Source organism: Brachyistius frenatus, unplaced genomic scaffold (assembly GCF_029030835.1).
Source record: "Brachyistius frenatus isolate BFR_SWC_R1_liver_20210118 unplaced genomic scaffold, ASM2903083v1 Contig_67, whole genome shotgun sequence".
In the NCBI taxonomy this organism is placed as follows: domain Eukaryota; kingdom Metazoa; phylum Chordata; class Actinopteri; family Embiotocidae; genus Brachyistius; species Brachyistius frenatus.
The window spans coordinates 1,520,830-1,546,840 of record NW_027210666.1 but is presented as its reverse complement, the minus strand read 5'-3'; the positions used below and the strand labels follow the sequence as shown (position 1 = coordinate 1,546,840).

General features: G+C 44.8%; 1 protein-coding gene across 5 annotated transcripts in view; it reads left to right on the top strand.

The window, feature by feature from the left end:
- fermt2 (FERM domain containing kindlin 2) overlaps positions 1-20,689 on the top strand; it is a 44,187-nt gene extending 23,498 nt beyond the window's left edge. For 2 of the 5 annotated variants that reach the window (XM_069707164.1, XM_069707163.1), the window contains exons 4-17: positions 4,973-5,101; positions 9,138-9,170; positions 10,802-11,027; positions 11,135-11,237; positions 11,522-11,629; positions 14,121-14,255; positions 14,827-14,876; positions 15,502-15,626; positions 15,769-15,875; positions 15,960-16,178; positions 18,738-18,758; positions 19,826-19,950; positions 20,120-20,261; positions 20,464-20,689. In XM_069707164.1, the coding sequence (XP_069563265.1) occupies positions 4,973-5,101; positions 9,138-9,170; positions 10,802-11,027; positions 11,135-11,237; positions 11,522-11,629; positions 14,121-14,255; positions 14,827-14,876; positions 15,502-15,626; positions 15,769-15,875; positions 15,960-16,178; positions 18,738-18,758; positions 19,826-19,950; positions 20,120-20,261; positions 20,464-20,637 (1,697 nt within the window). In that variant the 3' untranslated portion in view covers positions 20,638-20,689. The remainder of the gene's footprint in view (positions 1-4,972; positions 5,102-9,137; positions 9,171-10,801; positions 11,028-11,134; positions 11,238-11,521; positions 11,630-14,120; positions 14,256-14,826; positions 14,877-15,501; positions 15,627-15,768; positions 15,876-15,959; positions 16,179-18,737; positions 18,759-19,825; positions 19,951-20,119; positions 20,262-20,463) is intronic. The other 3 variants (XM_069707166.1, XM_069707165.1, XM_069707167.1) reach the window with 3 other exon arrangements.
- The last annotated feature ends 5,322 nt before the right edge of the window (positions 20,690-26,011 follow it).

Genomic DNA, 26,011 nt, shown 5'->3' with positions numbered 1-26,011 from the left:
TTTGTCAAACTATTTCGTCTGACTTTCAGTCCTTTTAGCACAAGTAAATTTTGACAGCGAACATCCCCGTCCAGCAGAGGAAGTCAACACAACAAATTAAAGGTATAAAACCAATTATCACCGCTGTACTTCTCCCATGTCCAAGGCAGCTGTGTCCTGACACGGACACTGTCCATCTGGGCCGACTCGGAGAGAAGCAACTCTGCTAAAGGCTGATGTACTGTAACATGAAAATCGCTCAGTTTCACTCCTGTTTTGACCTTTGTCGCTATTTGGCAGCTCTCGCATCCTGCGCTGCTTAGTTGATTAATGAAGAAAGGCATTTGGGATTTTCTACTTTTAGGTTCAAGATAACATTTTTGAACTCTGTCAACAATTCTGCGAACTTCCTGATACCATGTTTGTGTGGTTTTATAAGTCTGACAAATTGGATATTTGTTGTGTTATTCTAAAAGGGATGCAACTAACGATTATTTGTATCGTTGATTAAACTATTGTAGTAGAACTTAAAAGATATTCAGTTTAACGTGATACAGAACAGAAAAAAATGATCAAATCCTCACATTAACGATGCTGCCACAAAGAAACGTATTTTTTTGCTTGATAAATAATTTAAATGGTTAATGGATCGTCGAAATTGTCACCAAATATTTTTCTGTCATCAACAGATTATCTCATCTAATTGTTTCAGCTATAAAATCTTGTATGAAATGCGAAAGGCAAGGTGTACAGTTGAGGAAAAAGTGAGTAGCACTGAATTGGTTCCTCAGAATTTGTCCCGTCTAGACAACCTGGACTCACTTCCAACACATTAAATGCAGGCATACACCTCCTCCCTCTGACAGGAGGTGGTTAAACTCTTCCTCTGAGCCAGCACACAAAATGTTCTCTTCACCACTGACTAACACATGACTGTGGACCCGGGAGGCCGAGGTGGTGCAAAAAAAAAAAAGAAGCTGCTTCTCTCAGCAAAGCGCCACTTCAGGGTAACAAGAGTCAGGCTGCTACACTTAACTTTAGTGTGCAAGAACTCTTTTACTACCATGTGTGGGAAAACAGACACAGAGTGGCGTTCTCTGGAACACCGACTCAGCAGACCGACCCAACACTGTAACATCACGGTGAGTCAAATAAACGGATGACCAGGCGGGAAAGGAGGGAGACCGAGGCCAAATGCGTCAGTGTCGCCCGACGGAAGTAGCGCAGGAGGACGAGTTTGATATGTAGGACGTTGACGGATGAGAAGGTCTCTTGAAGGAAAAGTGTGTTTTTTTCCCTTCAGAAACCTTCGTGAATTTGTGGGGACTGTTGCTCTGCCGTTCTGGTCCAGCAGATTTATCGCCCATCAACCTGCGGGCTGCTTCACTGAGCCCAAGTGTGCTGGCTGCTGTTGTCAAAACACCGGGAGGGCCGTGGTATGGCCTCAGCTCCGACTCTGAAATTAAACTGCATTATTATCCTTTCAGCACATTTTTAGCTTCATGTCTGACAGATAAGGAGAAATTCTGTCACTCTTCGCACGTCATTAAGGCTGGTTGATGTTGTTTATCCTCAAAATTCGAGTGAGAGGTAGTAGAAAGGGATTTGTGCACCACACTGTTTATGATTGACAGTTCAGATAGTATGATTTATCTTACTACAAGTGCCAACAAATTTAACTTCATTGTACTTTGCATCAGCTAAATTCTTTAGACATAAAATGTCCACGCCATGTGTGTTCATATCAGTTTCCTTTCAGACTATGTTCGCAATCTTTTACCGCTCACTTTATGTAACTTTCCGTGGAATAAATGTTTGAATTATTGTTCCCAAGTATCGATCAGTTAGACCATTTAGAAGTATGCAAGGGGCAAACAGAACATGAAATCACTCCCCTTTAATTGTTTTTTTGTCCATGTAGGGTCTCTATCTGTTTCTACGGTAAACTTCAGTGCTGTAAAATTAGACTGTGACTGTGTTTGTGATTCTTCTGTGGCTGGACTTACTCACTGCAGTGAATCATCTGTTCCAAGGAGTAGATCTTGCGAGCCCAGCTGGCTCTCAGTCAACCCCTCTCTTCTGGCTGCGGGCCTGGTTACTGCCACAGGCCTGCAGGATGGAAGATCGGGGACTTATTGTCTAGGTGTCATTTCTGCTAAAGGAAATCAGCCAAGCCTTTGTAAGCACTCTGAGCATCACTCACCCTTCCTCCTCCTCCTCCTCTGCCGATGTGGTATGTGGTGAAAGTAGGAGCTATCATTCCCAAAGATTACGCTTCCTAAATTGTCATTATAACATACAATTCAACACTCATGTCAGCTATGTCAGCAGAAATATAAGTATAACACTTGCCTGTCTAAAAAAGTCTAGTGGAACATTTTTAGTATTTTTCTCTGAGTCTCCTTTGGTCGTCTTTAAATCTGTGTTTTTAAGTCCTTGCCATCGTGGTACGCTGTGTGAGGGACATTATGTCGTTGTTGTGCTTTCTGCAAATACATTCTTATTAATACATTAGCTAAAAAAAGATGCATAGTAGAAGCGTCATACGTACAAAACATACACCTTAAAAAGTCGAGATGATCTGATTAGATGTTGGTGCACCTTACTTGTATAAATGTGCATGTTAATGAGGGAACACTGTTTTCCCAGAAATTGCTGCAACTCCTTAACATGTTAATCTTACAAATTCAAACTGATTAACTTAATTAGGAGGTAACACAAATTTCCTTGTGACGGCAATACATAGTAGAAACGTAACATTCACCATTTGAAGATGATGATCTGATTAGATTTTGGTGGGCGGTGCTGCTTAAATTTACATATTAAAGGTGTTAAATAATTATTTTTTTTTTTTTAAATGGATTACATTTTTCCATTCAGGAAGACAAACGATTAATACTGTGGACATATGTTTTTTTTTTTGTTATAGCAATAATGAGTTGAGACATAACGCAAGTGTCTCTTGTTGATCCTTTAGCAGACATTAATTCTCCATGTCAACTACGCCGACTCATGAGTGATTGAAAAGGCATATCTGTCGGTTTACTTCTCCCACCCACCCATTTCCCACTTGCAGTCAAACAATTGGTCTGCTGGAAATATTACTTTTACAGGAGCATTCATATTTCTATTTTCTCCTCTGGTAATTGATCCTGCCTCTGTTGCTGAAAATTTATTATTTTTTTACCAGATTTTGTAACGGAAATCTCTAAAACACAGCTCAATCAGATGTGTCAACTCCTATCGGATTCCTTTTTCCCAGTAGACGGCTAATATTTGCCACACGGATAAATCAACCAGTGTTGACGATGAGATCACAAGAATCAAACGGTTAAAGTGACTTTGTAGTAAAATACCTCGTGTGTCTGCACTACCTCACCAGGAGACACGGTCCCGTCCACGTACGCACAGTTTCGATACACACTTTACTGTGTGTGTGTGTGTGTGTGTGTGTGTGTGTGTGTGTGTGTGTGTGTGTGTGTGTGTGTGTGTGTGTGTGTGTGTGTGTGTGTGTGTGTGTGTGTTGGCCTCCCCACACAGCTCAGTGGGGCTAAAGTCCAGCAGCACGCCTGTAGCTCACATGGCTGTATAAGGGCACAGGGACTGTGCTCCGCTGCTACAGCAGAGCGAGAATGAGGGAGGCGCGAGGCGGCGGGATGGGTGAGCTCCCATCTGGTAGTTCTTAAAACTCCTGGAATGCTTTTGCTTTAGTTACACAAACCAAACAAGCTTTCTCACCAAGCCAAAACGTTCTCTCGACCCTTCTGCTCGTGCTTTCCTCGACACCCTCCGCAACCTCTTCAATCAGTGTGCAGCGCCGCTCCAATTCTTCATCTCTGGAAAAAAAAAAAAATGACGTGATTTATTTCAATGGATATAAGAAAAAGAAAAAAAAATAGTTACGCGCATGACAGAGTGAAAATAATAAAACAATGCTCTCAAATGTCAGCTCGCTCCTTCATTTATATCTAATCTGAGAAAACCAAATCCAGCTGAGGGTCCAGATGTGTTCTCCTCTAGACTTGCTCCATCTATCGTACTCCTGACATATTCTGGCCGTCTCACCCCCCCCCCTACACCAGAACCATCCCAAGCCCATCTTAAAACGTCATGGCTGCTGCTGAGTGATGGTTCCCTGGCCTCTGAGCCCCAGGGATGGAGAGAAAAGAGGAGAAAGAGGCCATGGGATAGATACTGCTCTGTTTTAGTCATTACATTCAGCGTGGTGTCTTACTGTCTGATTGGGATTTTGGTTGTTTGTCTTTTACTGTATTGTATTCTGTATAGTTTGTTGACATTGATGAATATTTGGCGTGCTGTTCTACTACACACCAGTAGCAGATGGATTCTGTTTTATGTGTGGGAGGGGGCGACCTGGTAGCCGAGTGGTTAGGAGGCATTTTACAAGGGAAGAGTCCGTGGTTCGATTGCCGGACGGAAGCACAGAGCCGTACTGCATGTCCCTCCTTTCTTTCCCCACATTTCCTGTCTGTCTCTACGGCACCTATCTAATAAAAACAAAACAAAAAGAAGAGAAATCATCTTTGAAAAACACCAGGGGGAAAAAAAAAGAGTAGTTGGAGGAAGAAGGGTAAGAGGGATAGAGGTTGTGTCTGCCCTGTCTCAGTTGGGGATTACAGTTAAAGCGAGATTTGTTGGGGCCCTGAGTAAAGGGATTTGCAATTTTCCACCCCTCGTGTGCACAGCTGTCTACAGTTCTTACCCATCTACATGTGTCTCTTTGCTTTCTCTCAGTCCTTCTCCCTTTCTGCCGCCGTTTTTGCAGTTTAAGTTGACTTTGCATCCGAGGTCATGTGGTTTATTTCAAGCCTGTAGTTGACAAAAAGATTACTGTATGTTTCTAGGGACTTTGTGACATCAAAACCCTGCCTATCTTAGTGTCTAGATTGGCCTGGCTTTGTTGCCACTCAAGGTTATGTTTACATGACATCAAATGAACTCTCTTGCTGTCTTTCCCCCCCGTCCCTCCTAGACATCCGCCACCCGGAGGAGCTATCTTTACTGCGCAAACCCCGTGACCCCAAAAAGAAGAAGAAAAAGTTGGAGGAGGCAGAGGAGGACGATCTGGAGTTGGAGGGTCCACTGTTAACCCCTGGATCAGGTGAGCTGCATTCACGGCCTGTTACGGTGTTTGCTGCAAGAATTAACAGCCGCCCTGTTCAGGTTTAGTAGGATGGAAGCTTGAAATTTACAGCCAGCGATGGAAATAATCTTCCCTGAATTAGAAAATGAGAAGAGTGCAAGAAGTAGTGTGTGTGTGTGTGTGTGTGTGTGTGTGTGTGTGTGTGTGTGTGTGTGTGTGTGTGTGTGTGTGTGTGTGTGTGTGTGTGTGTGTGTGTGTGTGTGTGTGTGTGTGTGTGTGTGTGTGTGTGTGTAAAATCCTAAATCTATTCACCCAGTGTTGTGTAATTTCTTAAAAGTGGATTGTTGTCCTCTTACAGTGTTATTATTCAGACCCCTTTAAATTTTTCACTCTTTGTTTCATTGCAGCCATTTGCTAAAATCAAAAAAGTTCATTTTATTTCTCATTAATGTACACTCAGCACCCCATCTTGACAGAAAAAAACAGAAATGTAGAAATTTGTGCAAATTTATTAAAAAAAAAAAAAAACTGAAATATCACATGATCATAAGTATTCAGACCCTTTGCTGTGACACCCGTATTTAACTCACATGCTGTCCATTTCTTCTGATCCTCCTTGAGATGGTTCTACTCCTTCATTGGAGTCCAGCTGTGTTTAATTAAACTGATTGGACTTGATTAGGAAAGGCACACACCTGTATATACAAGACCTTACAGCTCACAGTGCATGTCAGAGCAAATGAGAATCATGAGGTCGAAGGAACTGTCCAAGGAGCTCAGAGACAGAATTGTGGCAAGGCACAGATCTGGCCAAGGTTACAAAATAATTTCTGCAGCACTCAAGGTTCCTAAGAGCACAGTGGCCTCCATAATCCTTAAATGGAAGAAGTTTGGGACGACCAGAACTCTTCCTAGACCTGGCCGTCCAGCCAAACTGAGCAATCGTGGGAGAAGAACCCAAAGATCACTGTGGCTGAGCTCCAGAGGTGCAGTAGGGAGATGGGAGAAAGTTCCACAAAGTCAACTATCACTGCAGCCCTCCACCAGTCGGGGCTTTATGGCAGAGTGGCCCGACAGAAGCCTCTCCTCAGTGCAAGACATATGAAAGCCCGCATAGAGTTTGCCAAAAAACACATGAAGGACTCCCAGACTATGAGAAATAAGATTCTCTGGTCTGATGAGACCAAGATTGAACTTGTTGGCGTTAATTCTAAGCGGTATGTGTGGAGAAAACCAGGCACTGCTCATCACCTGCCCAATACAATCCCAACAGTGAAACGTGGTGGTGGCAGCATCATGCTATGGGGGTGTTTTTCAGCTGCAGGGACAGGACGACTGGTTGCAATTGAAGGAAAGATGAATGCGGCCAAGTACAGAGATATCCTGGAAGAAAACCTCTTCCAGAGTGCTCTGGACCTCAGACTGGGCCGAAGGTTCACCTTCCAACAAGACAATGACCCTAAGCACACAGCTAAAATAACAAAGGAGTGGCTTCAGAACAACTCTGTGACCATTCTTGACTGGCCCAGCCAGAGCCCTGACCTAAACCCAATTGAGCATCTCTGGAGAGACCTGAAAATGGCTGTCCACCAACGTTCACCATCCAACCTGACGGAACTGGAGAGGATCTGCAAGGAAGAATGGCAGAGGATCCCCAAATCCAGGTGTGAAAAGCTTGTTGCATCATTCCCAAGAAGACTCATGGCTGTACTAGCTCAAAAGGGTGCTTCTACTCAATACTGAGCAAAGGGTCTGAATACTTATGACCATGTGATATTTCAGTTTTTCTTTTTTAACAAAATTTGCACAAATTTCTACATTTCTGTTTTTTTCTGTAAAGATGGGGTGCTGAGTGTTGTTTACTTTTTTGATTTTAGCAAATGGCTGCAATGAAACAAAGAGTGAAAAATTTAAAGGGGTCTGAATACTTTCCGTACCCACTGTATTTCTATAGCAGGTTGAACAGCAGGTTCAGTTAGCTCCAGTGGAGCATCTCCCATCCTTGTTTTGTGTCTGATTACACTTGTGGTTCAGAAACCACTAAGATAACTCCAGATTGCTGCAGCCTACTCCTACTGACCAAATATGCATGTGTGAGTTTGAGGCCTGCATGGGATCTACAGCCATGGCTCTCAATTCCTTGGCAGGGAGGATGAAGAATGGTTGAGATTCCACACATAGTTGGTCACGCTGCCATTTTAAACCCAAACCAGGCAACACGAGTGCAGTCATAATGACCCTCCTCCCTCCTTCGGCGAGTGATGGGAGCGTTACAACCATCTGAGCAGGGAGGGGCAGAACAAAACAGACCGGACCCGCTGTCACAGAATTAGCATGAAGCAAAACTGCTAACGCTATGAGACAGGGTGACTGGGACTCTTTTGTGTAAACAGCGTCTCTTGTGCTCTGCAGAGTTAGCACAATGTGCACTGCATAACTATACATTTATATACTCGCATTGGGAGGGGATCTCCATGGGCAACCGGCGTGAACTTGAACCATCGTGCTTCTTGCGGGCAAGAGAAACAAATTCTCCTAACATGCAGATTTGGATCACGGTAAAATCATCCACAGGTGATTTATCTTATTTGCCCACATACCGAAATAAAATGAGTGATGGAAAAGGCAAAAAGCAAACAATTCCCAGTAGCATATAATGATCCCACCCAGAATTGCATCAGAACATTTTAAGGGTGTGCGACACTGATGCCTCCGGTGCAGATACATTCTGTTCCCAGTGGGTGAATGTGGTCACACTATTGGGTCGTGCAGAGAAGCAGAGTTTCAACAGGAATGTGCAGCATCTGTTTACTGTCACCAGTCTCCCTGTGGTGTTTTGTGTGACTGAACACACACACACACACACACACACACACACACACACACACACACACACACACACACACACACACACACACACACACACACACACACACACACACACACACACACACACACACACACACACACACACACACAAGCGCTTCCTGCCATCCTCCCATCCTCCCTGTCAGGTGACATGCTGCAGTCAGGGAGTGTGCTTCAAGGCCAAGTTGTAAGACGTTATCCCGTCCCTCGTGGGGGAAGAGCTGGCCCCTGAGCCCGGGTCTTCTGATAGAAATCACAAGGTATTGCAGAGAGCCAGAGATGCAATCAGACCCATAGCCTTCTCCTTTGTCCCTGTCCTCTTTCAGAAAGACTGCGGTCACATTTAGAGCTGCAGGGATTAGTTAATACCTACAGTATAGAGTATGTATACGATACATGGAGGTCCACACTGACCTCAGAAGCAAACAACATGGGTGGATGGTAAACACTTGCGGTCACCAGAGTTACATGGCCGTTTATTTCCACTTGCTGGCTGGCAAACCTTTTCCAAAACCTCAATCTCTATCTTTAACTGTACCATTTAGGAAACTCCATGTCCCCTGTACGTCTGCACATTCATGTCAAGTGCCCCACAGACTTGGTAATTTTGGTATGAAAAAAAAAAAAAAGAGAGAAAAGAATTATGTGACTAATCTTTTGCTGTAGTTGTGACTCAGACTGAGCCATGATGTTGCCCATGATGCCAGTCCATCAAGCACCCCCGGGCCCACCACATCTTGACGTGCCTGTCGCATCTAATTGTCCTTCCTGTCAGCGTGGACAGTTCATGCCAGTTCTCTACATTTGTGCTGCAGGGCTGGGTCATATTCATATTGACCAACGCCTTGCCTGGGTTTTCAATCAGTCATGCTGTGTCGGATGGTTATGAATGAGTGGATGGAAACGACAGAACCTCGCTAGTCATGCCAGGGTGATCTCCCTCTGCGAAGAGGGCAAACTGAGTCACCCACTCTGAGGATAGCAGTTGGCGTCGTCTGTGGAAATGCCACGGATCTCCTCATTCTTGTATTCTTCAACGTTTGTCTTTTTTTCTCCTCTGTTTCCTTCTCTCCAGTGTTTCAATATCCTAAATCTATCCACTCTATGTTGTTTTTCTTCCATTCCACTTCTTCCCTCCACTTTTTTCCTGCCTTTCTTTTTCTTACTCTTTCTCGTTTCATCCTAGCCTCTGAGATAATATACATCGGACCTGTCAAAGGTAAGCTCTCCTCTTCCTCTGTCCTTTTTTTCTCTTCAGCACTGCTTCCTCACCCTCGCCTCCTTATCCCCCCCCCCTCCCCTCCCCACAGCTGGATTGATAAGGTCACATGACATCTGTAACCTTTGGGACTTTGCAGCCGAGTCACCTGACTGCTTCCTCCGGAGGAAGTCAGCTGATTCGGGAGGTCTCATGACAAAGGCTTTGCGTCCTGTTAGAAATTAGCTCCAAGCTCACTTTTCTTACAGCTACTTGAGGCTTGCTCACGGTGCGTGCTGACTGATGCGCAGGAACACTTTTTTTTTAGCCTTTGAAAGTTTTGCTTGAGGTAACAGCAGGTAGACATACAAGTAGGCAACTTAAATGTAGGATAAACTGTGCCTTTGCTATACGGTGGTGTTCAGAATCATATGCTTATCATACAACATGCTTAATTTAACAGTTAAAATCCACAAGAGATACTTTCATTCATTTGACGGCGCTCTCAAGGTTTATCACAACTCTTAACATCTGATGGTGGTCCAGCTCCCTCAATGAATCCCCAGTGTGGGAGCATCGGGGAGTAAAGTCATGCTCACATTCTTTATGACTTTTCGTCAACATTGGAGAGTCAGTAAACAGGATGGAGGAGGCCCAGTTGTGTTGTTAGTGGACTGCCAGCTTTCACCTTACGCACGGTTTCTCTGGATATTTGGCATTCCTCAAGAGACCCTATGGGAGATGGGAGTACTCTCCCTGCCCTGATGAACTTGGCGTTAGCGGGGGAAATCTTGAAGGAACCACTGAATAACACCCTCCCCCACAAGGGATGGGTGGCCATCGCTTAGCCTGCACTCTGTTCTCATGACCTAAGCTCACAAACACACACACACACACTCACTCATAAACACAAACCAAGCCCACTTCCTGATTTGAAAAGGGATCTGGTGGTTTAGCCAGTGTTGCTTCTTGACCTAGGCCCCCACAGAGGGAGAGAAGGAATGGAGGGGAGTGTGGCCAAAAATAGTCCACAAGGTTAGCCAACAGGAAATGCAAACAGCTTCACTTTGGTGGCTTATGTTTGTAGCCAAAATTCAAAAGAATAAATATGCACATGAATCAAAATTTTGATTATGTAGACGCAAACATTTGGATTTACAATTGTGCTTTGTTTTTTTTTTTCCTTCCATTTTCTTGGTACTCCCCCTCTCCTGTGGGCTAATTGTGCAATCGTTTGCTGTGTGCAATGCATTCCTCCAGGGTTTTTTTTTTTTTGACTGTGAGTAAATGGGTGACCCTGATCTTGGTGTGCATCATCTGCATGCTGATCCACATCAGTTTCACCAGGGAGGACATGGTCGAAGTCACTCATCTGCAATGTATGGGCTGGTAGTGGTCACATGGTGTTGTTTAGCGCTAGCTGGTCTGGCTAGGCTGCAAGTGTGTGTGCTTTTTAAGAAGTGTTCTCACTCCTTTTGCCTTTGGTGCTGTTTTAGTGGCGTATTTGTGAACGTGCACTTGATTTCAATTGTGTCAATATAAGGCAACAAATATATCAAAATGAAGGTAAGTAATGTTTATTTGATGAATTAAACTGTACGTGTCTTTTTCTTTGGACTACAAGGGACTAACCGATGGCTGTGTTTTTTCAGGGAGCATCTACTCGAGTCCAGGCTTGTACAGTAAGACCATGACCCCCACCTACGACTCCAGGGACGGCAGTCCTCTGTCGCCCACCTCCGCCTGGTTCGGAGACAGCCCCCTGTCCGAGGGCAATCCCAGCATCCTTGCTGTCAGCCAGCCAATCTCCTCACCAGACATCCTGGTCAAGCTCTACAAGCCCCAGTCCCTGCTCGACAAAGCCAAAATCAATCAGGGGTGAGATTAACTTTGGTAGTTTGTAGAATCGTTTAAATCTGTGCAGTTGATGGAAACAATTGCAAATATTGTCTGTTTCTAACTTGCTATAATTAATGTCTGCACAGGTGGTTGGACTCATCCAGGTCTCTCATGGAGCAGGATGTAAAGGAGAACGAGGTGCTGCTGCTGAGGTTTAAATACCACAGTTTCTTTGACCTCAACCCAAAGGTACATCCCACAGACAACAACAACAACTTCACAATACAGTCAGCCGAGACATTTATTGAGAACATGCTGTACTAGATGGCTACTATGCTATGATGTAATGTTTTATTCTGCACAGTTGGCCAAATATGATATTATACGGACCACCTAACTGGAACATCTGAAAGTCAGCCTGCTTGGTTCTCTCGTTACAGGGTGTCATTAACCACATACAACCTTTTAACTACTGCTCCACCAGGTGTAGTCCTGTCCCGTGTGTTCAGTTTTGTGCTGGTATGTGTCCACAGTATGATGCCATCCGAGTGAACCAGCTCTATGAACAGTCCAAGTGGGCCATCCTGCTGGAGGAAATTGAGTGCACGGAGGAGGAAATGATGATGTTTGCTGCCCTGCAGGTAAGAAGACGATGTTTCTCTGCTCGTGCCTGCACTTAATCTTCCCGGTTTCAGCATTGTTTCGTCAGGGTCTGAAATTTGAAGGCCTGCAGTCCTCTTTTCATTGTGCAGCGGGCACATTGCTTTCCGAACCGCAAGCTAATGAATTGGATGGGATTGCAGCCCAGAGCCGAGCCAAGCCATGTGGCTGCCAGTTCTGCTGCGGCACGCATACTAAAACTTGGCTGTTGTATATTGCTGCAGAACGAGTTAATGGGGGCATCATCGCGAATATTCCCACTGGGCTTCTCGGTAGGCTTTAAAATCAATCAGGTTCCTTTTATTTCTGACTCGGTTCGTAGCAATTAAAGGGAGGCTTTTGAACAAAGAAATCCTTTTTTGAATAATTAACAGCAGTTATGTCAGATGGAGAAACAGGATGAAGTGTCTCCTTGCTTGCCAGGAAATCCGCTCTAGTGAGTCATCATGACAAAGACATGAAAAGCTGATGAATTAATATTATTTTTAATACAGGTTTTTTTTTTATTTTATTTATTTATAGAAACATTTAAAAATCTGCAGCAGTATATTGTTCCAACATTTTAATTCGAAGGTATTTCGTGCATTTTTGTCGTTTGGACTGCAGCTTCGCGCGAGTCATTTCTTTACACCCCGAGGTTCGTCGCTGCAGCCGCTCATAAAGTTGGTCTGCGCCGGACTTTAAAGACACAAGCAGCACCGGACCCACGAGTTTCCCTGTGGAGACAAGTTTTAAAGGAAGATTACAAGACGGGGAAGTTACAAGAGTAGACATAAAGGGGAACTGTGGAAGCGACGTACAGATGTGAACCCCTTTTGCTCCCTCAGGTTACCACATGTAGTCTGTGGGGTTGGTGGCCCTGCTATTTCTGACCGTCATAAACTGTGGGTGCCAAGACCTGAGGACGCCACCCTGTCCTCACCCCCATGGTAATTATAGTGCATCTTGGGCCACGGGACCCCGTGTCTCAGCCCGGACCACCCACCCCAGCGAGATGCAGTCTCGTAGACCTGCTCGCATTCCTCTGAAAGCCCTCATACACTCCCGAGGTGTTAGGTGTGTTTTATCAGACCGGTTACAATTCCGCTTAACTGGTTTCCCGTTGCTCTTCCCCGGGAGAGATGCTGATCCAAAGCACGGTGTTTAGACCGGCGGCTGCTCTGTCGCTACCTGTCTGTTAGCGCTTCGGTAGCTACGACTATGTTTCAGTTTGGTAGTATGAGCTCAGGGTTTTTGGCTAAGGTTTCACAGTTGAGGAATGCGAGGGTCTAAATAAAGAGCAGCAATTGTCCGGATTCAGCATTGCTGCTGGCTGGTGTTGGCATCCCATCACCTGGATGTCTCCACAGGAATGAGGTAATAAGGAGTGAAGAACAGTAACTGACCTCATAGTCATGGACTTTGGGCACGGGTTGCACTTCAGCAGATGGAATACAAACGGGAAACAAGCGCCCACCGGTTGCAGTTTTCATTTGCATTGTTTTGAACGGAGTGAAGAGGTGGAGGGTTGGACTGTCATGGCGAGCCCTTTGTCCCACATTTTGTAACCGTAGCCACCGGAAGCCTCACGTATCCCTTTCAAACTCTTTTTTGTATCTCGCTCTCTCTCTCAGCAGCTGTTCATTCATATATTGGTGGGGGGGGTTGGTGATGGGTTGACATTATAAATACCATTTGTCAACAAGCTGTATTTAGTGTCTGTGACTCACGGTCGGGTTTTCGGTAATGAGGCTCCATACTAATGAAATGGTGTTTCCATTGTGACGTGAACGCACGGTCTCTTACACCACACACGTACCCCTTGGGAAACCATTTTATTACATGTAACGGTTCAAAGACATTCTAATAACTCCTTAGTAATCTGAGCGGATCGTTGTCACCTATCACTTCATCCCCTCTTCCTCGCAGTCTCATCGTCGCCATCTCGTTACAAAATAAAGAACATCGCTGGTAAACTCAATGGTGCATACTCGCTTACCACTACTTGCACTTGCTAACATAAGTGCCAACACATCTTAAAGTATTTATATGGCAATTATCACAGACCCATTCCCTTTTTTATAAGAAGTTGGAGCGTTTGTGCACCAGTAGCACATACCAGGGAACTTTTATAGAAATCAGAAAAACTGTTGGGAGCAGCAAACTCAATCTCACGATTTCTTTACACTCCCAAGTCTCAAGTATTTTTTGTCTATCAGCTGGAATCTTCTGCTAGTCAGAAACATCATCTCCGATTGTACGTTTCATCTCTATGCTTTGAACATAGAACACTGAACCACTTGTTGTGTACAGGTCTCGTAGTTTGTAGATATCTGCTGTTGATTAAAAAAAAAAAGGTTTCAGTTTCGAAATATCAAAATGATGAAAAATATCTAGCAAAACTCATCATCCTAAAAAAAACAACCTGAAACCTATAATTTGACCTGACCGAGGGGGGGGGGCGCGTCTCTTTTTTTTTTCTTTCTTTCTCAGTACCACATCAACAAGCTGTCAATCATGTCTTCAGACAACCACATGAATAACAGTGAGAAGGAGGTGGATGAGGTGGACGCAGCCCTGTCAGACCTGGAGATTACTTTGGAGGGAGGGAAGACATCCAACACACTGGTAGGACAACGCCGACGTCTCCACCATCACCACGTTTATTTTTTTGGGTGGGGATCGCGAGGGAATGCTGGAGTTCTTTTGTCCAAATTGGCATCATTGTGTGAATGTGTTCTCCCACTCGTGAAGGCTTGGCATTGTTTTTGCTCCTTTGTTCCTCGCTCTGATGAAGTCTCTTTTCATCAGTGGTATTTAACAGGAGGGGAATTCGGCATACACAATAAACAGCTCAGTTCACTGGAAGTGCAACATTTCACACAGTTATTTATAAGGCCTGCGTTTGACAAAAGGCTGTGGTTGCATTACATACAGTTGCACTGGAAAAAAAAATATGTCTGTGCTGTTACAACAGCAGTTGTTCAGTTTACACAGCTTATCAGAGGAAACTCGGCATGGAAATATTACATAAGAAGTGTTATCTCCAGCATGCTCTGCTGAGCAACGGCATTAAAAATGTACAAAAGTCGTACATGGGGTTATTGTTTTAACCATGTTCTTATTCTTGTAAATTAAAATCTATCAGGGTTATACAAACAGTTTTTTTTGTTGTTTCCCCCCCCCCCCTTCCTCTCAGGGTGACATCACATCTATTCCCGAGCTAGCGGACTATGTCAAAGTCTTCAAGTAAGTTCACGTCCAGAAATACCTGATCCCACAAGACCGCATGAACTTTCTCTCTTATCGACATCTCTTAACAACTGTTTGCGAGTTCACGCAAAGACTGTATATTTACACAAAGGATGGTTTAGTCGATCAGAGAACCATGAAGCAACATTTTCTGGCTGACTAAGAGATTTGTTGCCTGTTTTGCATCAGTCTAATAGGTTGGATTGTTCGCCAAAGAACATTTTTCAGGCTGAGCTCTCAGTTTGGCTCTTCAGAGTGATTAGAGTTGGACCGAGCATATTTTAAATCATATTCATTCTTGGCTTGAAGCCTTTGCTGACAAGCAGGTGGACCCGATGGTGGTTGTCTTGTAAAATGTATAAACTGGGAGGGGGGGGGGCATGATATCAAGGGGCATTTCCTCTTTAATGGTTTTCAACAGTTGCTGGATCCTTTCCTGTTCACCTCGCTGACTTTGCACTTCAGAAGCTCTCCCCCTCCCTCCCTCCTCCTTTGGACTGATTTAGGACACCCCCTCCATCCCCCGCTCTTCCTTTTGACCACCAATTAACAAAATGGATGGGTTTTTTTTGTACCTTCTGAAATCTGACTTGTCTTCCTTTATCTGTTTTATATTTTCTAGACCCAAGAAACTGACACTGAAGGGCTATAAGCAGTACTGGTGCACGTTCAAGGACATCACAATTTCCTGTTACAAGAGTAAAGAGGAGGCACACGGGACACCTGCTCACCAAATGAATCTTAGAGGTGCAGACGATCATTTGCATACAAACTGGAATGCAATGCTTCATTTTTCTCCTGCGAGTACGTTGTCTTGGGTGCGTGTCTGTAGAATGGCTGTGATCTTTGACCTCCTCTTCCTGTCTGCACTTTGGCTTCTTGTGTGTAGGTTGTGAGGTAACGCCAGATGTTAACATCTCGGGTCAGAAATTCAACATCAAGTTGCTAATCCCCGTGGCCGATGGCATGAACGAGATCTGGCTTCGGTGTGACATGGTAAGGCCGAAGTTAGTTCACCCTTTTGCTGCGATTTCACGTCCCCTCAGAGGCATTTAATTAAGGTTGACTTTTCATCTGCAGGAGAAACAGTACGCCCACTGGATGGCTGCGTGCCGCTTGGCGTCCAAAGGGAAGACCATGGCCGACAGCTCGTACAACTTGGAGGTCCAGAACATTCTGTCCTTCCTCAAGATGCAGCACATGAATCCCGACCCTCAGTTCATTGAACCGATCACCACTGACATCAACCCAGAGTGCCTGGTGTCCCCACGCTATCTGAAGAAGTACAAGAACAAGCAGGTAAGCCATACATGCTGTAGGGAGCTCTAACACACAGCATCTGAATGCACTGGAAGCTCTGTTCACAGCAACACGGGAGGTTAAAAATAATAAGAGACGGGTAATGAAGGGTAATGAATAAATGGGCACCTCCTGACATCAGAATTGTCTCGCATTGGAATGTAACCTCCCTCTCCTCCCCCTTCTTTACTCTTCCTCCTCCTCCCTCCATTTACCCCCTCCCGTCTGTCCGAGGGGAAACCAGGACAGCAGAAGTCCAAACCACTCCACATGCTTATGTTTCAGTTTTTTCTGCTGGCAGACAAAAGGGCCGGACGAAAAGCGCAGAGATCTCAAGTCACAGTCACATGGACACATATCAGCTGCAACAAGTCCGAATCTATTGACTTGAAACACTATAACATGGAGTTGACATTTTTGATGAATGAAAGCACAGCACGAGCGAAAACATCTTATCAACCAGGTGCAATGTTTAATCACAGAATGAATCTGTATTCTCGTCAGCTTTCATTAGCTTCAACGGACGTGCCCGGCAGATTTGCATGTAAGCAACAGGCTGGTTTGTGTGTACACTGGAACAGCTGAGCACACAGCTGCCATGGCCGTGTTAGTTGGGGATGGGTGAAGGAGGCGCCTGCCTCCCCCACAGCTTACTCACTCAAGTCTGGATTCCTTTAAGTTGTAGTAGAAAAGCGGAATGTAGCTCAGGGTCTGGAAGGATGTCCGGAGGCTGCTGGTACAGTAAGTGATGTGCAGCATCAAAGGCGGACATTTAGATGGATGTCTAGGAGGAGACGTAGGCTTGAGGTGAAGGATTACGGTTAATCCTCGAGTGAGAAAGGATGTGACACAACGCCGCGAAGAATGAGCGCCATTAAATACGATCGGAAGTCATTGACGCGACAGACACAACAGGAGATGATTCAGGTCTTGTAAATGAGCCACAGCATCGCCCGGTTGAATGTGAATACTGAATGCCCCTAGCACAAACCACTCTTTCTCTTTTAATGCTGTTTTCTTGCAGGAAATCTGCACGTGACGTAGTGCTTCTGAAAACTCGGCGCAGCTAAAAAGTCTGCGCTGACCCAGAAATATAGAAGTAAAGAATCAAGTTTCAGTTCTGTCTCTTTATTTCTCACTTTCTCTCTTTTTTAGATTAATGAGAAAATCCCTTAAACATACTCGGGGTGGAGGGGGGGGTCAGTGACATGAAGAGAATTCCCTCGTTCTCATAGAAAGGCCTGTGAAACCAAAGTGTAAAAGACATTCATTCACGAGTCCGGTTCACGTGACGTAAATGAACCCAATTTAAGTGGTCAACCTGGCCGGTTTCATTTTTCAGTGTATTTTTTTTTTCATCGTCCACCTCTTGGGACAGCTTTTGTTTGATCGCCCTTCGATTCCGTCTTTGTTTTGTCCTTTTCATCATTTCCTGAAACATTACACAGACGTTTTCTGACCGCGTTCTACCGTAAAAGAGCATTAAAGAACTACAGCTCCCATGAGCCGCACGCGTGGTATCAAACTTCACGGGGGGGGGGGGGCTTTTCTTGTTAAATCCTAACAAAGTCACTGTGTTTTTTTTTGTTTTTTTTTATCTTTGTTAAGATACGTTCTGTACAATACGAACAAATTACCTTTTGTGGCAAAAAACAAACAAATGACCTGGACCAGAGGCTGAACTCCGAACCGGAGGCAGTGGGAGTATTATTAGTTGTAGCTCAGCCGGATGTGTGTCTGTCTGTTGTTCTTTCTGGCCCAGCTCCAGACTCGCACGCCAACCCAGTTTTGACAGCGTCAAAGAATAATGGCGTACAGTGTTTCTGTACGCCATGAGTCCGTACCCTTGCTTTTAAAACACATGATGTGTACTTGTGCGGCGGGCGTGGGGCGTCAGGAAACGGGCCGTGCCCGCGAAGGCTGCGCGGGAAAACTGCCTGGGAAAAGTCCCGTTAACTCTCCAGTCAGCTGCAGCCCCTCCCCGGCTCCCTTAAACTGGAACTTCCTGTTTTAGATTTGTCCGAGGGGACTTCCGCTGCGCTGCGGCTCCAAGCGGATACGCACGCGGGGATTTTTGAAAGTGGTTTCAGGCGAAATCTATACATTTTACACAGAAAACAAACATTTAAAAAAACCCGGGAATGAACTCCTGAAACAGTCCTCTTCAAGCTGCTGCTTGTACATATCGCCATCTTGTGGATGAAAGAGGAATCACGGTGACGTTTTCTACACTTGAAAAATACACTTCCTGTGCCCACTTGCTTTATATACAACCACACAATTGTTCCTTAACCCTCACTGATTGCTGCTGGACTCTCCTTGTGGCTGAATACTGCATGACACCCCCCCTCCCTCTCCCTCCACCCTGCGCTCCACAGCACCATCTCCTCACTCTGTTTCTTTTCTTACAGTTATGACCTCCTGCGTTGTTGTTCGGATCTTTCCACCTTCGCCAGTGATCTTACTTGCTTGTCCTCTTTTCTCCAAACGTTCTTTTTCTCTCTCGTATGCGTCTCCTTTATTCCTCTGCGTCCTCCCATACCCACCTCCCCTCTTCAGCCAGGCTATATCAGGGACTTGGTAAGTCACGTGTCCACTGGGTGCCTTTTAAGCTTCAGACCTATTTGCATGATTGTGTAAACTCGGAACACCTTTTGTGTCCAGGTTGTCTCCCCTAACTATAAGTAACTATAACAAGTCATAGTAGTTGTCCCAGTAGAGTAGAAAGCCTCCCTCTTGATAGCTTGTGTTTACGTTGGTAGACAGACACTGATTTTGCTTGTCTGTATATGAAAAGCATAAACTAGAGACTGCTGAAGGTCCAGTAAGTGATCCATCACAGTATTTTTCAGTTGTTGTTGTTGTTGTTATTATTTTTATTGCAATGCAGTTGGGCAGAGACCGCTGAAGAGAAGCTGTGACGTTCAAGACTTGTTGCAACTTTTTTTTAAACGCACAAAATGATCAATCACTGTCTCTGTGATGCTTTACTTTTTACTTTTACTTTTAAGTCTTTTGCTCGTTTGAATTCTACACTCATATGAACTAAAACCGTTGACAACATGAAATGGAAGATAAAGCCACTCATAACTGTTCTACGGGCCTAAAGTAACCAAGTATGTGAACGCAAGTAGTAGAATCGCTATCTTGGACGGGACGGTCGTTTCGGTCAAGTTGTTGAGTTAGTTGATGAGCGTTGGGCTGCAGCCGTAAAACGGATCAGGGGGATAACACGTTGATAGACCGATGCATGCAAACTCACACGGGTTGAAAGCTTCTCTTGGCTCATTAACCTTTAGTCGGACTTCTCGGGGTGGGGGGGCGGGGGGGGGGGGGCATAGATTTACATTTGTCTGTTTTCTAACTGTGTGTGACATAGACATTCACTGGTTTCTGGATTCTCTGATTTTTAGCTCTGTTGGCTTTTTGGAATTGGCCACAGCTTGTTTACTCATTTTGTGTGTGTGTGTGTGTGTGTGTGTGTGTGTGTGTGGATTTGAGTGCATCGGGTTGGTTTGACTCTGGTGATGGGATGCATTTGTTTTACTGTGGGGAGTGTTAAAGTGTTTATGATTGCTTAAATGTCACGAGCATATTAAAAAAAAAAAAAATCACGTGTTTAATGCGCGCGATTGTGTATTTGTCAGATTTCAGCCCGGATTCTCGAAGCCCACCAGAATGTGGCCCAGATGAGTCTCATCGAGGCCAAGATGCGCTTCATCCAGGCGTGGCAGTCCCTGCCCGAGTTTGGAATGACTCATTTCCTTGCGAAGTAGGTTTTGTGACAACTGACGAAAAGTTTGTTGAACTACTTGATGCACGCTTCTACTTCCGTCTCCGTCGCCCCAATCTGTGAGATTTGTGTGCCGACAGCGACCTCATTTGGTCGTTTGATTTTCACAGCCGATCCTCTCTCTCTCTCTCTCTCTCTTTTTCTTCAGGTTCCAGGGGGGAAAGCGGGAGGAGCTGATCGGCATCACTTACAACCGTTTGATCCGGATGGATGCCAGCACTGGAGATGCTATCAAGACCTGGCGCTTCAGCAACATGAAACAGTGGAACGTCAACTGGGAGATCAAGATGGTAGGAGACCTTATGAAGTGATTTAATGTACATTACGGTAGTCCTACCTTTTTAAAAAAAAATTTTTTTATAAACTATCTTCTTCTGGACATTATCAAAAGTTATTCAGTGTAACGGGTAATCAGTCATAATCAATTTACAACGCTGGCCGTCAATGTTTGTCTGCCGGATCAAGATTCCGTTTTTGCCGTGCTGTGCTCAGGTGACCGTGGAGTTTGCGGACGAGCCCAGTCTGTCCTTCATCTGTGCCGAGGTGGACTGCAAGGTGGTGCACGAGTTCATCGGCGGCTACATCTTCCTGTCCACGCGCGCCAAGGACCAGAATGAGTCTCTCGACGAGGAAATGTTCTATAAGCTGACCAGCGGCTGGGTGTGAGGCCGTCGCAGACCACCAGGGGGTCGATGATTGTAGGTCAGGGGGGCCAGGAGGGGAGCGGCTGTGGGGGGGAAGTAGGGGGGGGGGCAGTGGGAGGCGGAACCGCAACATATGGGGTGGGGGGTTTATTTTATTCTACTATGTCTCTGTCTTTTTCATTGTTTGGAGCCGCGCTGCAGAGCCCCCGGGGCGGCACGACTACGGCCGCAGCCGACGCTATTTCTGTTGTTAAAGTTTCTTTGCGTTAATGCCGACAAGGTCGCAACACTAACATTGCGGGGGGGATGCGCAGTCCAGACGAACTCCTGAGGTCGAGGAGATGATGCCTTCACACCGACCGGGAAGTTTGTCAGCTGTCCTGCAGCCAGCTGTCTCCCCTCCTCTCGGACCGATGGCCGCCAATTTACGTCCACGACAACCCTTTAAACCAATCAGACATCAGATTTAATCCCAAAGAATCCCCCCCCCCCCTCCACTTGACTGTCCTCTGTCTTCTCTCTCTCTCTCTCTCTTCTAGAACTGGACTAAAAGAGCTGACATCAGACTGCCATTAAAACAGGTTATAGATACCCGCAGTCACATCGAATTATTGATCCTAAAAGACAGACTTTCATCAAAGAGTCCCAATTGAAAGGGTTCCCGTAACACCCGCGGCCACCCGCTGCAGCTCCGCATGCCCACCCTGTCCGCTCTGCAGAAGGTTTAATCTCTTCGAAGCCACGCGTAAAGCACTTGTGCAGCGTACGGTCCCTGTTTATGAACAAGCTGTTGTTTAAATCTCCTTTTCGCTTCTGACGCCCGTCGTCTTCAGGACGCCTTGTCCTCTCCGTTGAATGTGTGTCAGCGGACGGGTGCGACATTGTGAGGCTTGCTTTGTATTTAACAGACCGCTGACGGCGGTCTGAAAACACAGTTCACAGTTCAGTGTGCACTGGGATGAGCGTCCCCGTGGGGGGGGGTTGAAGATCTGGTCTCCGGCTGGTGAAAGTGTCCTTTGCCGCAAAAAAATGTTCATCTCAAAAAGTCATCGAGTCTCGTCTTCTAGTCAAATTAAAGCGTTAAAAAACAAAACAACAAAAAAAAACGTTGCCAGTCGGCATGTCGGGCTAAATTTAAAAATGTCTCATTCCGTCGGCGGCCGTTGACGCCGGTTTTTGACGTTTGGTCTTAAAACAAACGGAAGTGACTTTTTAAGAAAACGCGACCGCGCATTTTTGTCAAAATGTCTTCTGTTTCATTGCGCAACATCCCAAGTGCGCCGATGGCGTGCCCAAAACGGCATTGGTATTTCTGCCGAACATGTCTTGTTTGTGGCTGCTTTTTCCCGACGCCGCTTTTAAGTCGGCGTATGTCAACGTCGTGCTTTTTGACCGTATCGTGTCCACAGATTTGAAACCACCGGCGTCTCGTTGAAACGGGAGGGACACTTGTCACAATTCCCTCGTGCTACGTTTGCCATTAATGCTATTCTGTTTCTCACACCGTATAGTATTATTATTATTATTATTATTATTATTATTATTATTATCATTTGTATCAGTACACACCAGCAGAAGGTCACAGAGTTTAAAGAATGAATATGCAAACTTTTTTTTGGTTTTGTTCTGTCCTCAGTATGAAGGATCAATGAATGAAGTATTATTTTTTGTAACTAATGTAAAAACACAAACGTTTTATAGAATTGTACAGTTTTGTTTTTTTTCGCCTGCTTTTTATTTGGTGGGTGTGGGGGGTTGGAGGTTTTTTTTTTTTTTTTTTCCTTTCAGAAAAAAAATAAAAGGGGGGTAAAGCCATCTGTCAACATGTGTAGTATTCAGATTTGTGCCTGCTTACGTTGTGGTCTTACTGAGTTTTCAGATGAAGATATATATATATATATATATGAATATATATGAAGATAACACTAGTCTCAAACTCCAGGCCTGGTTAAGATGTTTGTCGAGTACATATTTTAAGATACACGTGCCTTTTCAACGTGCCCTGTTTTTCTTGCATTTGTGCTAAGAGTTATCAATTCTTCTGCTTTTTCTTCTACCACGTGCAGATAATGTCCATTTGTGGCCGAGTTGCATTTTAGCTGTTTTTTTGTTTGTTTTTTTTTAAACCGACAATGATACTTTATGTGCATTTTTTTTTTTTTTTGCTGCAAATTTGACTCGCTCGTCGCCTTTTTAAAATATTTCACTTATCTGTCTGTTTTTTTTTTTGTCACAACTGAAGTGTGCCATTTAATAATGTCCATATGAAGGAGACCCTGGAGTTTGAGACAAAACGGCAAAAAAAAAATGAACAGAGGTAAGAAATAAAAAAAAACTAAGCCTCGTCTGTTTTGTTTTTTTGTTTTTTTTCCTCTGATGTTGTTTTTGTTTGCCTCCAGCGTCAGGAGCAGCGGTGCATGTCCTGCTGCTCTGTTTTCTGACTGTAAAAATGCATTTATTTTAAAAAAAAATAATAAAGTAATTTTTATTTAAACAGTATGTAATCTGCCCTTGATTCCGCGTCGTTTAATTAAAGGACGTCGACGAAGTCGAGGTGTATTTATAAGTCAGAGGATGCTTGCTGTGTAATCTTGAACACGTTTTAATGTCTCTGCTGAGAGGCTTGATCAAGACTAATTCAAAAAAATTAAAAAAAAAAAAAAAGCTCCCTACAGTTCAACATAGTGCAACTCTTAAATCCTTTTAAATAGCTGCAAGCACAAACGACAACAAAAACGGTTCGCAATATCCACTGACTGATTTTCTCCCCCAAGCTTTCAACCAACATTCTTTGACGTAGATCTTCTGACTCCTGGTCGATGACCAGTCGATGCTGCGGCCGCTTACCGATCTGAGGTTCGTCGTGCTCATTCACTTGGGAAAACCAAGTAAGTACAATCCCATTTCCTTGAAGCTCATTTTATACTGTTATCTTATGAATGTAAATTGTAAACTTGTGTATTTTAAACCGAAGGGAACCTCTAGAGAACGATGCTTTCTTTGTAAAAACAAACAAAAAAAAGTGTGTAAGCACCAGGTTTGTGGAATTATCCCGAGTTTATGTTTAAAATGTCAAATTTGTTGTAATCATTTGCCTCAAATTGTATCTGAAGCATTTGTTATAAATATAATGTTACATCATCACATTATCTTTCGCAATACTCCACGGTATGGCCACAGATGCCCGCTACATTTGCACCGGTTATGTTTCCCCACCAGAGAGCAGCGTACAACCGTCCGTACGCGCCCCCGTCTTTCTGCTGCAGTCTCGCCGCTCGCTGCGTTTCCAAACTTCTCCAGAACGGCGTTTGCCCGAACCTGACATGTTTACCTGGCAACCCGGCAGAAACCAAGTGCCAGATTGAGTAAGAGATTAGATCACAAGAGCGCCTGCAGGCGGTTTGTCCATTTGCAGGTTCCTGCCCATTCCCTACAGTGGACACGACACATGTCCGTCTGTCACCTGCTGAGCAGCTGGGATGTGGAGGTGTCGGTGGCATTGATAAGTAGGGAGCTTCTCACGCCACCCGATGTCCACAGCGGTGTCATCTAGAACGGCAGCAGGGGGATAAAGGGAGGTTTCGGAAAGACGTTACGGACGATGATGATTGTGATCACAGCCGTGGACAGAATACTGAAGGTCCTACCAGGCCCAGACCCCAGGGGATGTCAAGGGTGGGGTGGGGGGGGGCTGGACTTATCCCACAGATACTATATATCCCAGAAAGAGACACCAAACAACTATAATGAGATGCAAACGAGGCATAAATTAAGACTTGAAATAAAGAGGCATAAAGACCACGGAGACAAATATTTGATACAAACAGATGCAAAAGAAGTCAAATGTGATGGAAAACAACCACACAAATATGTAAAATGACCAGTTCAGACACAAAACAACCATAAATGCTTATAAAATGCCAGAATGTGACACTATGACCAAAATTAAACACAAACTACCACAAAGACATGCATAGCAGGACCACAAAGAGACACTAAAAGACCACAAAGAGACACAAAACAACCACAAAGAGATGAAATACCGTGACACAAAATGAGCAGAACATGACACAAAACATTGGGCCATCAAATGATCACAAAGAGATGCAAAGCAACCAAGAAAACAGCCGTGAATAGATGCGAAACATCTGCTCGATGCAGAGTTTGAGACACAAAACCCACATATGCGACTTTCTCTCTGGGTGACTTGCTCCTCTGTGGGACGAGCGAGGGGCCTTTTACACACATTATTTCATTATACGTCCATGAGCAGAGGTGACGGTTTACAGGTTGGACAATTAGTGCGTTAAATGAGGTCCAACTAAAAAAAAAAAAAAAAAAACTGCTTTAAGAAGAATCATGGGTGAAAAGATTTTTTTTTATTGTAAGTCGAGGTTGGTGAGATGAAAACCTGCAGACACGTCAGTCTTGATGACAACGTTCTTTCCAGTTCGGTATATTGCACATTTTATCTAAGGATTTAGTTTTACAGTAGGCTCTTGCTACGGGGCCTAAAGCATCGCATCATTAAAAGTCTTTACAGAGCAACTCGACGGCCCGCGAGCTCGCACCCGCCCTGCAGTCAGATGTGGGATCAGATGAGGTGAGCAGCATCACAGTGGGAATGCTGAATCGAAGTCTGAGAGAACATCGCGTTCTTGTGGAAAATGGGTCTCGGTCCGACACTTTAAACTGGCAGGTTTGACATCAGCTGATGAAGACGCATTTATAGACGGGATCTTGCTGTGGAAGCGCGCAAACTATTCCTGCAGCATCTGATGTTCCCTATATAGCTCATAATCCAGCGGGATATGGCCCATTGTGTCCGCAGCGTGTGCATGGGAAGTAAAGGAGTCTCCGTGGTGGCTCCACCCATTGACGAGGAATTTCTCGGACCCCTCGGGAGGATGGGGTGGATGACGGCCTTCACGTGACAGGAGAACATGCGGGAGGAGGCTCGGAGATGACATTTATAGATTGTGCCGCTTACGAACATTCCCCGCATATCGCAGGAAGTGAAAACATAAAAGACGTAACACAATACAGGGGAGCAGAGTAAGTAGCACCTGTTGCCATTCAGCGCAGCAGCTTCCTGCTTGAGCCAAGTGCGGAGTTCAAATTACAAGGAAGTACCGCTCTGCTTTCCTGCGGTTCACCCCGGTTAATGTCAACGTTAATGTCGTGGAGCTCTCCGTCTGGGAAAGTGTTTCTGACACTAACCCCTTGTGCCTGCGGTGCACAGAGCGCTATAGATAATGTCAGGCTTGACAGCAGATGTGCTGATGAGCTGGTTTCAAGTCATCCGTGAGATTTTCTTCGAAGAAATAGTTTCCTTTTCTCTTCAGTGCTTTGACCCTCGTCTGGATCTATTGGTTGTTTTTTTTTAACCTGTTTCT